This window comes from Drosophila biarmipes, chromosome 3L (genome assembly GCF_025231255.1).
Source record: "Drosophila biarmipes strain raj3 chromosome 3L, RU_DBia_V1.1, whole genome shotgun sequence".
Lineage (NCBI taxonomy): Eukaryota > Metazoa > Arthropoda > Insecta > Diptera > Drosophilidae > Drosophila > Drosophila biarmipes.
In genome coordinates, this window is record NC_066613.1 from 15,751,468 (window position 1) to 15,762,084 (window position 10,617).

General features: G+C 45.7%; 4 protein-coding genes across 6 annotated transcripts; 2 read left to right on the forward strand and 2 right to left on the reverse strand.

Moving 5' to 3' along the window:
- Positions 1-509: 509 nt before the first annotated feature.
- Positions 510-2,034, reverse strand: LOC108034527 (aldo-keto reductase family 1 member B1). The gene is made up of 6 exons (XM_017109453.3): positions 1,917-2,034; positions 1,643-1,810; positions 1,405-1,577; positions 1,201-1,345; positions 947-1,144; positions 510-881 (listed from the first exon to the last, which is right to left on the reverse strand). The coding sequence occupies exons 1-6, from the start codon at positions 1,989-1,991 to the stop codon at positions 690-692; spliced, it is 951 nt and encodes a 316-aa protein (XP_016964942.1). The 5' UTR covers positions 1,992-2,034; the 3' UTR covers positions 510-689.
- Positions 2,035-2,667: 633 nt separating this feature from the next.
- LOC108035527 (uncharacterized) lies at positions 2,668-7,814 on the forward strand. 2 transcript variants are annotated; one of them, XM_044095125.2, is made up of 4 exons: positions 2,668-2,737; positions 3,113-4,902; positions 5,176-5,981; positions 6,278-7,814. In XM_044095125.2, exons 2-4 carry the CDS (start codon positions 3,860-3,862, stop codon positions 6,769-6,771), a joined length of 2,343 nt encoding a protein of 780 aa, XP_043951060.1. In that variant the 5' UTR covers positions 2,668-2,737; positions 3,113-3,859; the 3' UTR covers positions 6,772-7,814. The 2 variants fall into 2 exon arrangements, with proteins under 2 accessions (XP_043951060.1, XP_050742256.1); XM_050886299.1 differs by having other exon boundaries at positions 2,699-2,928.
- Positions 7,815-8,437: 623 nt separating this feature from the next.
- Positions 8,438-9,253, forward strand: LOC108034780 (uncharacterized). Of its 2 annotated transcripts, none has more exons than XM_050886022.1 (4): positions 8,438-8,559; positions 8,627-8,848; positions 8,920-8,966; positions 9,047-9,253. In XM_050886022.1, exons 1-4 carry the CDS (start codon positions 8,497-8,499, stop codon positions 9,168-9,170), a joined length of 456 nt encoding a protein of 151 aa, XP_050741979.1. In that variant the 5' UTR covers positions 8,438-8,496; the 3' UTR covers positions 9,171-9,253. The 2 variants fall into 2 exon arrangements, with proteins under 2 accessions (XP_050741979.1, XP_016965227.1); XM_017109738.2 differs by having other exon boundaries at positions 8,456-8,559; positions 8,615-8,848.
- A 134-nt stretch (positions 9,254-9,387) lies between these two features.
- On the reverse strand, positions 9,388-9,900 carry LOC108034383 (E3 ubiquitin-protein ligase RNF8). The gene has a single exon (XM_017109267.3). It carries the CDS (start codon positions 9,898-9,900, stop codon positions 9,388-9,390), a length of 513 nt encoding a protein of 170 aa, XP_016964756.3.
- Between the last annotated feature and the right edge of the window lie 717 nt (positions 9,901-10,617).

Sequence of the window (10,617 nt, forward strand, 5' to 3'; positions counted from 1 at the left end):
TCGATAGTTAGTTGGCGCGCAAAGTTTATTACTTGAGTACTTTGCTTATCACATGTGGGCTCGGCTATATGGTATACCTTTGTTTTTTATTATTATTGTTATGCATTTTTGCAATTTGTTTTTCAGATTTTAATAATTGAATTCTAACAGCTGGGGGCGGACTTGCATCAGTCTGTGTGATCTTGATTAAGTGGAATTTTCCATGCGAATTCTTCCCTAAAAACTAGTTGAGCGAGCGAAAGCTCTCTCTGTACACTATTATCTCTCTCAAATTCATGAATGATCAGCAGGGTAAAAACAAATAGGGAAGAGGATTATTTAATATTTATGTATACAAAATGCCACATAATTAAATTAAATTTTAAAGGCTATTTTTAAGATTTTGTTTTAATACATAGGAAACCATACACCCCCATACACTATTTATTATCGATGTGATAAGGCTACAATCAGCGTAATTATACACACATGGGATGGTAAAAATCATACGATCAAAACATTTAATTCCATCCTTTTATCACATTTGACCTTTATTTCTTAGAAGGTTAGTAATTTACTTTTAGTAGGTATCAAAACATTCTTTATTCAACAAATAAAACATTCTTCTTAAAAATGTGCTTTTCAAGCTATCCTTGTTCTCAAAATATCAAAACGATGTGAAATATCAATTATTTTTCTCCCATTCCAGCTCAGAACTCGATGTTGAATGGATAGTTCTTGCTCTTGATGGCATGGCTCATGGGGATCAGTCGCTCGCCGGTGTTGTAGGAATCCAAAACGGCATGATCCTCAGCATCCAGCTTGAAGTCGAAGACCTTGAAGTTCTCCTCGATGCGCTTGGGGTTGGAGGACTTTGGCAATGGGATGGTGCCGATCTCAATCTGTTTGGATAAATATTATGCATTATATTATAGTTAATATTCAAAATCTCATTTGTGATGCTTACCAGATATCGGAGCACCACTTGGGCGGTGGACTTCTTGTACTTGTCTCCGATGGCCTGCACCTTGGCATCATAGATGTAGTTGGGGGTCTTCTCAGCCGGATTGGGCCGTCCCAGAGGGCAATAGGCGGTCACCACAATATCATTCTTTTTGCACAGGGCAATCAGTTTCTTCTGGTTCAGCGCGGGATGACACTCGATCTGGAAAACAGTCCATAAGTAACCGAAAACCGAGGGGCAAACCACAATTGACGCACCTGATTGTGGATGGGCTTGATCTTGCAGTTGGCCAGCAGGCGAGTCAACTGCTCCGAGTTGAAATTGGAAACGCCGATGCTTTTGGTCAGACCCAGCTCCACAAGCTTCTCCATGGCACGCCAGGTGTCCAGGTAGTCGATGTCGCTATAAGGGGGAACATAGGTAAGTATTTTTATTGCTTTATAGGTTCTTTAGTTACCCACTTGAGTTCCACCTCTCCCTTGGCGTCGGTGGGCATCATCTCGTTGTCGCCCCTGTAGACGTAGGAGTAGGGCCAGTGCATCAGGTAGAGGTCCACGTACTCCAGCCCGAAGTTCTGCAGGGTCTTGCGGCAGGCGTACTCCACCCTCTCGGGCTCATGGAAGTGGCACCACAGCTAAAATAGTTACCCAGTAGGGGATTAGTTTGCTACGTTCTTTCCAGAACCCATGGCCAACCGACCTTGGTGGTGATGTGGATGTCCTCCCTCTTGATAACGCCATCGGCAATCTTCTTCTGGACTGCCGCACCCACCTCGTTCTCGTTCTCGTAGAAGTAGGCGGTGTCTATGTGCCGGTAGCCCACATCAATCGCATGGAGCGTGGCCCGCTCGCAATCGCCACCCAGAGACTATCAAAAAGGGCGAATCATTTTATTACCGGATATACTCCCCCGTGATAACCACAATATTGCACCGATCGGTATCGGAGACGTGATCTTCACGGCGCAGTCTTACCGTATAGGTGCCCAATCCTATGCTCTGGATCTGGGTGCCGTTGTTGTGCTTGACGTACGGAACTTGGCTGGACATCTTTGCGGTTCCACGGTTGCGGGCTGACTGACTGAACTGGGTGGCTCGCTGGGGCTCTCTTTTAAAGTTCTGGAAAAAGCTCTGAGTAGTTCCGAAGGCCCTGTGAGTTTTGGCGGGCAAAGTAGCGATAACCCAGAGATAAACTTTTGAAACGGTTTTTTAAATTCAAGAAACATTTCAAAGTTTATTTTAATTTGAACATTATAAATAAGGATAACTTTAAAACTTTTCTGTAACCTTATTGAACATTCATTTCGAATTGAGAGCTAAGGACAAACATAATCTCATCATACCCAATAATAATTAGTGTTTCTTTTAATTAGAGCTTTTGTTTATTAGTTTTTAAATGCTTTTTTTGATAAGCAAATGTGTGTTGAATTCCGGATAGTGAACTCAATGAACATCTTATCAAGATGTGGTGAAAGTTTCTTCCATTCGACTTCCCAATGAAAGTAAAGGAATTTTCTTATTTAAATACTACTTAAATTGAAAACTCTGTGATTTGAAAACCCGAAGGAATCTAGTAACTCCTGAGTCTCCCGGAAAAAGTAGAATTTCGGGTAACCACCACACCTATAAGACCGGAGAAAGCTTCACCAGGGGTTCTTCTCCCGCTGAGGCGCATGAGTGGAGCTTTTTGGGAGGACGGAACACTTTGGAAGCGGCACAACATCTGTTATTCAAAGAGGCACAATGTAGCAGACCTTGCCACCGTCGCACGTCTGAAGGAATTTTCGTAGCGCCTGGTGAGTTCCCACCCGAGGAAAGTGTGTGTGCTCCGATCCAAACCAATTCGAACCGAAAAAATAGCGCTTCAATCAGTGTCTGGGCACTGAGAAGCGGTGCTGAAGTTGAAATATGAAAGAAATCCCTGGATCTTGGTGTATCTCCAAAGGATTTGAGTGAAAGTGCCTTGGAATCTATAAATACTCCAGGGGTAACTAGACCAAGTCACGACAGACCCACCGCGTTAGCCTCCACATGGAGGTGCCCAAGTGCATGGCGGGTGCTCGTTGGCTTCGCCTTGGTCTGGTCTAGTTTTTGGCCATTGCCATGGAGGTGTAGGAGGAGGACGGCGGTCGAGCCTTGGTTAGCTGAAAATTATTGTATTGTAATTTCAGTATACGCAGCACGCCGACCACTGCGCATGCCACAAAGCCCGGACTCCCGAGCTCGCACCCCCGCCAATCGAGGCCAGCAGAAAAGCTGAGGGAGGAAAAAGGTAGGAGGGACAGCAGGGGACACCTGCAGCAACACCTGCCCAGCCAGGAGCCCACTTAGAAGGCAGGGATCTCAAGGAACAAGGAGCTAAACGGCCCGAGTAGCCAGGTACTTTAAGGAGCCCCAAGCAACCATAGGAAATTTGGAGCTTTCTATCAAGGGAACCTAAGCAAGGAAACGTACAAACCCGATGAACTCAAGTAATTCAGAAATTATTCATTGAACCTAAGAAACATAAGGTATAATAGTGCTTAAACACAAAGAATTACACTAATCAGTGACTTCAAGGCACTGAAGAAGACAAAGGAACCTGAAGAATTCACGGTACTTAACCAATCCAAGGGAATCAAGAAAACCAAGTTATTTAAATTATGAAAGAGGTAAATCACAGATAAAACTCAAGGAAACTAAGAAACAAAAGGTACCAAAGTATTTCGAACCCAAAGAACCTGCTCTACCCAATAAATTAAGGAAATCTAAGAAGACAACCAACCGGAATCTGAAGAATTCGCGCGCTGTTATAAGGTAATCAAAGATAAGCATCGCAAGGAAAAGAAGGGTCTTAAAAGACCTTAGGAACCCCAGAAACTCGTGGGTCCCCAGGAACCCATAGTTAAGCCAGATCCCTTCGCACACAGCTCCCAAGAATGGCGGCCGTGGTTCATGGCTGCAGCAGTCCGCGGCAGCGTTCCTGCAACGGCAGCAGTTCTCCCGGAGGGCACCATGGCTCCACCGGCTCCTCCGCCTACCCCACGATGCCCAAGTACTCGAGGACCGTCAGTCAGCAGCTGTACGCCACAACTCAGCAATTCTTCGCCGGCCAAGGAGGAATGCAGGATGCGGGCTACGGCTACGGGATGTCATCCTCCGGCCAGAGACCGCTATCCGCCTCCGCTCTGCCGGAAACGGCGGCGGCCAGTCGCAACTATTGGGGTCACCACAACGCCTTCTATCACACGGGCGGCAGGCATTACAGCAAGCGGAAGTCCGCGGTGGAGCTGCTGGCGGAGTCCAAGCCATTCTACATCAAATCCGATGCGGTTTTCGAGCGACTGCAGCAGGCGAGCTACCGCAACGGCGGGGGCAACAACGGAGCCAGCGGGAAGCGGGGGCGCAGGCCGGAGGAGGCGTCGGCCCATGGGTATCACCATGAGCTGGAGGACAGGCGGTACATGAGCCTGAATCTCAGTCGGCAGCAGCAGGTGCAACAGCAGGTGCAGCAGCAACAACAGCAGCAGCAGCAGCAGCAACAGCAGTACCTGCACAACCACCACCCCCACCCACACCAGCACCACCCGCAATCCCGTCACGCCCAAGGCCAAGGTCAAGGTCGAGCCGGAGGAGGGGGAGGCGGCGGAGCAGCCGTGAACAACAACCTCCTGCAGCACAAGCTGCGCATGCTGCTGGGATCGGAGACCGGAAAGGAGCGAAACGGAGGCGGAGGAGGCGGCACCTTGAGGCGCCACGAGATGCACGACGGCAGCGCGGAGCTTCTGCCCACGGACTACGGCGAGGATGAGCTGGGCGGGCAGGCGGGCGCCCTCAGGATCCCCCCTCCCCTCTACATGCCCGCCCATGGTTTCGGGCGGGACGGAGAGGAGCCCCTCGTGCTCACCGAGAACTATCGACCCATCAGCCCGCCCGCCGAGTACGCGGCCAAGTCGGGACAGGCCCACAACGATCGCTACAGGTGAGCTGGTGCACATACTATATAGGGTGGATATGCTATTCAGAACTGTTTAGAGTTTAAAATTTATGGTCATTAACATGATACAAACTCTTTTAGAATGGAATTTCCCTAGAAATATAGATATTATATAGTATTTTGATAGATATAGTTCTTTTTCTAAAAAATATACCATTGGTAGAGTAAATTTTTCATTACACATATGTTTATACATAGTAATTTCTTATCCAGTGTGTGCCACATCTATTTAAATTGTTATTCTCGTATATCCGGCAGATACAACTACCAGCGATCGTACTCGCACTCGCACGAGGTTCCCAACACGGGGGAGGACCGCAGTGCCCCCTATCCCTCCGGCGACTTCAACATCAACAGCCACAAGTCGCTGCCGGATCTGCACACCCAGATCAGTCGTCACTCGCCGCACAGCGAGATCCTGAGCTGCTGCAGCCGGGGCAATCGGTCAATCAAGTCCGCCGGCGAGTCCTCGATAAACCGCGATTCCGGCGGCAGTTCCGGCCACTACACCCATCGCAGCGAGCCCTGCTACAAAAGGGAGCGCCAACGGGAGGTGGCCGGAAGTGGGGCTCCGGCGAGCGGAACAATCAAAAACTGCTGCACCCTGGTGGCGGCCACGCGGAGGGACAGTGGCTCCTCCACCCAGCACAGTGCCAATTCCTACTGTGGCTACGTCACTCCAGCTGGGGATTACTCCGGCATGAGTGGCGGTCGCAACACGGAGTGCTTGGACTGCCGTTGCAAACAGGACACCGCCATGGGTTCCGATTATCTGCTCAACTTTACTCCGACTCCGGAGGTGCCGGAGGCCTTCCAGGACGACTACACCCCTACTCCGCCATCGCCCAGGCTCAAGACCCAGACGCCCCGGTACTCGAGCTCCTCCAGCCAGCAGCTGCACACCAGTTCGCAGGGCTACACGAGCATCAATCACTCGCAGAGCTCCCTGGTCCAGAGCCCCGGATCGGCGCCCTCCGTGGACGACATCAGTCCGCCGCCCATCCAGTTCAAGAGGCAGCGGTGCATCCGCTTCAAGAACAGGAACCGACTGCCAGTTCAAGGAGGTGGGTAACCTATAACATCATAGATTTGTTATCTTTAATATTCCAATACTTGGTATGTTTAACCATGATATGGATTACCTTTAAAACTAAAACTTTTGAAAGTAATATGAGCTTAAAAGATCTATAAACGTATCTTTTTCAAGATCTGCTTATAAATGGGTTACCTTTTGCTTGCCAAAGAAGGGTTCAAGAATACAGATACTTCAGAATAATGGCCAAAAATATTTATTTCACAATAGTACCCATACCATTTCCCATTTCAAGCCAATTTTAATGCATTTGTTTCCCCTGTGCAGAAATGGGAGGTCCACCGGGATCAGGAGGAAGCCTGGTGCCCCCAGGATCTGGAGGAATGGGCCCGGCCAGCGGTGTCCTGGCTGCGTACAAACAGCATCGAGGCAGTGTGGACCACGAGAACGTCTTCTTCCCCAAAGGTTTCTCCTCGGAGGTCTACCACAGCAGCCTGGACATGGAGCGGGAGGCCCTGAATGCCAGCATTTCGGAGCTGGAGAAGTTCTTCGATCGCCTGGGCCTGAACGACGAGGCCTTCCACGAGATCTACAGTCAGCCGAGGAGACACCACTCGGAGACGGACGACGCCTCGGATGATTCCAGCACTGTTTTCTTCTCGGATGTCAGCACAGTGGACTCGATGAGATTGCCGGACAGTACGGAAACCCAGCCGCAGGCCACCCAGGCCTATCGACCCTCGGAGCCGCCATCGATTGTGGAGCGGAATGCCAGGATCATCAAGTGGCTGTGCAACTGCAAGAAGATGCAGTGCACCTGAGGATCGCCGGTGCAGTGCAGCTGCGGACTCGGTCTTGGATTCGCACGCTGAGCCACTGATTTATTGATTCTACTCGACCACCCCGATTAAAAGACGACTGCGGATTAATGCAAAAAGAAAAACACTGATCACAGGTGGGTGGTTGGTCCTTTGGGTTGCAAAATCGACATAAGAAGGAAAAGTAATCTGGGGCTTAACAAGTTAATCCCTATATTTAATTTAGTTTAGCGAGATAAGCCACTAACCCATTGCATATCTTAATCATGAACTTTTCATTGAATAATTAAAAATATAATTTTAAAGTTTCTGTTTGCCCAAGATGCGCAATTTCAAGGTATATTTCAAGAAATATTTCAAGAAATATTTAAAATAAAAGTAACAATACAAATTTATAACTTTTAATTTAAATATTAAAAGATTAAAAATGTCCATTCATAACAGGAAAATAACTTTTTCTATTGGATTTTGAATAGCTTATAATGACCCAGAGAATACTTTTCGTCTTTATGCTGTTTACTCCAAAAAATCAACCACCTGTCCATGGCAATCCACAAAAACACTGCTCAAAAAGTCAAGTTAAGTCAGTTGAATGTTTCGAACATGATTAGCATGGTTAGCCTCACCTACCTGTACAATGGAACTAGGAATTACGATTATGGATGTGCGTTTCTCCTCTTTTGCTGCGCCCGTTCTCGCGCGGTTCAATTACACCATTGATATTTGTATTGCCAACGGTAATGATATTGTCTTACGTATACTAATCAACTAGCAGCGATCGTTCATATTACTCTTATACACAGCGGTATTATTAGATGAATTATTGTACAATTAGTTCTCGTAACTTCTATATATATAAATATTATACATATACGACAAGTTGCCAAAGCCGAAAAGAAAAGAGTACACGAAACCACTAAAATCACAAATTGAAATTGAAATGAACCTACCTATTTATGTAATTGTACATGGTTTGCATGGCGAATAAATAAAATATTTATGATTATCAAATTAATTGAAATATATATAGAAAAACAATGGAAAAAGAGCTCTGTTTTATTTTTTTGGGTTTCGCTATTTTATGGTAAAACTTTATGAAATTTAAGAAATGTTTACTTGCACATATATTTATTTATTATTTTATATATCAAGTAACAACACCTTTTAAATTTGGCGCCAAGCGAAACGGTAAAAAGAGTTGTTAGAGTAAAGTACAAGGCGTGGCCAGATCGTGTTAAGGTCTTACTAACCGATTAGGCGTTGCCACACCTTTACTGAAGCAGTTTGAATTTAAATTATTTCAAAGTCTGGCAGCCCTTTTTCCGGTTGGCTTAGCGCCAAATTTGAAATGAAACACAATTTCTACAATTTAAATTATTTAATAACATGATATATATTTTCCACCTTTACCAAACCATTTTAGCAATTACGAAATAATTTAAATAAGGTCTGCGAACATTAGCTTGCAAAATATGTTCTACTTAAAGGGAACTCCACTTTAATTGTTTTTTGTGATTTAATAGTAAAATAAAGCTCATTAAAGAAAAACAACCTAATTATTGCATTCAACCTTTAGCTAAAATCAAAAACGAAAATGTATTATCTCGCTGAGACGGTTGCATGACCCACATATAAAAACACCTGTGGGACCTCACCGTATATAAAAGGTGTTTCGTCAGGCATTGAGTCGATATATCAGTGGATGAGTTTCATCTGAATTAAGCTGAAATGAGGAAATTAGTCTTGTCCCTAGCTGTGCTGGGATTGATGTCCCTGTCTCTGGCTCATGATGTAAGTGGGGGCTTAAAAGTAAATTCGGTGATCCTTTAGAATAAAAAACCTCTAGAATCCCTGGCAGTCGCAGCCACAGACTCCGATAAAGAAGGTGCCAGTGGCTGTTCCGGTGCCAGTTCCTGTTCCCGTTCCAGTTCCTGTTTACCCGAAAGAAGGAGGTAGTGGAGGTGGAGGTGGTGGCGGTGGAGGCGGCGGTGGATCCGGAAGCGGAGGTGGTGGCGGCGGCGGAGGTGGAGGTGGAGGCGGCGATGGCACTTGCCCGCGACCCTCTCCCGAAGCTCTGCGGGTAAGTGCGGCTCAAGTAAATCCCTCGCTTTAAGGCTTTAAAGCCCGATCTCTCTCTCTGGCGTGTTGCAGTGCCTCCGGGAATGGGCCTGTCAGTACGTCATCCGCCTGGATCTGCGGTAAGTGGCAGCTTCCGGTTCAGTCCTCTTGGCCAATTCCGCTCATATATTTGCTCTTTCGCATGCAATTGCTTTGACAGCTGCCTGCTCAATTTAAATGGCAACCCATTGCTGGGCAATCTCATTTCCATACCCGGCATCACCGGAGGCGGCAGCAGCGGCGGCGGCGGTGGCATCTTGGGCGGTCTGCTGGGCGGCAAATAGCCCCCCAACCCCCCACTCGATGGCGAAAATGTGCTCACATTAAACCCAATAAAGATGCTCCCATCACTGGGAAAAAAATCTAACTTATGTGAGCTATTAAAAGTAAACTTATAAGACCGAATTTTTGATTATTCTTCAAGAACTATTTACTAAAAATTAAATGAGGAACATTTTTTTTTAAAGGAATGTATTAAAAATATAAAAAACGCAAGCCAGCTCAGAACGGGAAAAGATTTAAGCCGTAAATCTTGCGGATATCGCTGTAAAGAGCTGGCCTCAGGCACATTGGACATTGGAATGCCCGCCGGAGGGCAGAGTAGATGCAGTGCTGTCCGAAGAGATGGCCACATCTCAGAGAAACTAGACAATGATTGCCTTGGGGATCGCAGGTTGCTTCGCAGAGGGAACAGTTCTGGATCTCGTACATCCTATCCAGATCCCGGTTGATTTCGTTCACCTGGCCGCGCATTTCGGCAATGCGTTCCAGTTCTGTAAGGGAGGAATCATATTTGGTCACCTTCTCTTCCAAATCCAAAAGGATGTCTTCACGCAGTCTATGATAGAGGCTGATCTGAGCTTTGTGCAACTCCAACTGGGCCAAGCGCTGATTCAGATCCCTAAAAGGCTCTTCGAAGTAAACCTTTTCGAGATCCTGCTCCTGCTTCTGAAGTTGGCCCAACAAGTCGTCGATTTTGATCATAATTTTCTGTTGCTTCGTTTGACTTGACATTTTAATGTCAGTTAAGCTTGGGTAGTTAAGGAAAATTGTTTTGAAAACTTGTAGCTAGATCTGTGATTTAAGGGAAAATTATTTATAAGACATTTGGATTTTAAATCAAATCACAAAGTAATTTTGAAAAAATCATAAGTGCGCTTTAAAGAATTTGATAATTTTATTATTATATTTTATATGAATGTTATACATGTTTATGGTATAAGCTAGAAATGTAATGTATTGTCATTTGTAGTATAAATAATATGAATAAATAAAAAGGTAATCAGATATAATTATAATTGACGAAGTGTTTTTATAGAAAAAGATTTATCAACGCCCAGCTGAAAATTCAACACTTAGAGGTGTATTATGATTTTAAATAATTAAAAATCTGAATACCAAATAAGCATTATGATATTCTTACCACAAAAATCAATTATTTTAAAGTTTATGTGCAATTACATAGATCTTCTCAGGTGTGAATCTTTCGCGCAGTGCACTCTGTCATTGGATTGGACGAACTGAAATGGGGGGCTGTGGGTCCTGGTGGGGGTGTTGGGTACCCGGATTGGAATTGCTGCTCCTGTTAATGGGCAGCCAATAATCCTTAGTATTGGCATCGGTGTAAAAATGGCGATAATCGCTGGCATAACCGTTAACTTGATTATTGTTTAAGTGCCACGCAATTAAGCCGAGCAATCCTCAAATTAGCCTGGGCTCTCCTTCCTTATT

What these genes read in the sequence shown, in the direction of transcription:
- LOC108034527 (XM_017109453.3), bottom strand. Translation starts at nt 1,991, where the DNA reads ATGTCCAGCCAAGTTCCGTACGTCAAGCACAACAACGGCACCCAGATC. An exon ending in TAGGATTGGGCACCTATACG is followed by an intron (nt 1,811 to 1,916) that starts GTAAGACTGCGC and finishes CCTTTTTGATAG; the next exon opens with TCTCTGGGTGGCGATTGCGA. An exon ending in ACATCCACATCACCACCAAG is followed by an intron (nt 1,578 to 1,642) that starts GTCGGTTGGCCA and finishes TAACTATTTTAG; the next exon opens with CTGTGGTGCCACTTCCATGA.
- LOC108035527 (XM_044095125.2), top strand. Translation starts at nt 3,860, where the DNA reads ATGGCGGCCGTGGTTCATGGCTGCAGCAGTCCGCGGCAGCGTTCCTGC. An exon ending in GCCCACAACGATCGCTACAG is followed by an intron (nt 4,903 to 5,175) that starts GTGAGCTGGTGC and finishes TATATCCGGCAG; the next exon opens with ATACAACTACCAGCGATCGT. An exon ending in CCGACTGCCAGTTCAAGGAG is followed by an intron (nt 5,982 to 6,277) that starts GTGGGTAACCTA and finishes TCCCCTGTGCAG; the next exon opens with AAATGGGAGGTCCACCGGGA.
- LOC108034780 (XM_017109738.2), top strand. Translation starts at nt 8,497, where the DNA reads ATGAGGAAATTAGTCTTGTCCCTAGCTGTGCTGGGATTGATGTCCCTG. An exon ending in CCCTGTCTCTGGCTCATGAT is followed by an intron (nt 8,560 to 8,614) that starts GTAAGTGGGGGC and finishes AAAAACCTCTAG; the next exon opens with AATCCCTGGCAGTCGCAGCC. An exon ending in GTCATCCGCCTGGATCTGCG is followed by an intron (nt 8,967 to 9,046) that starts GTAAGTGGCAGC and finishes TTGCTTTGACAG; the next exon opens with CTGCCTGCTCAATTTAAATG.
- LOC108034383 (XM_017109267.3), bottom strand. Translation starts at nt 9,900, where the DNA reads ATGTCAAGTCAAACGAAGCAACAGAAAATTATGATCAAAATCGACGAC.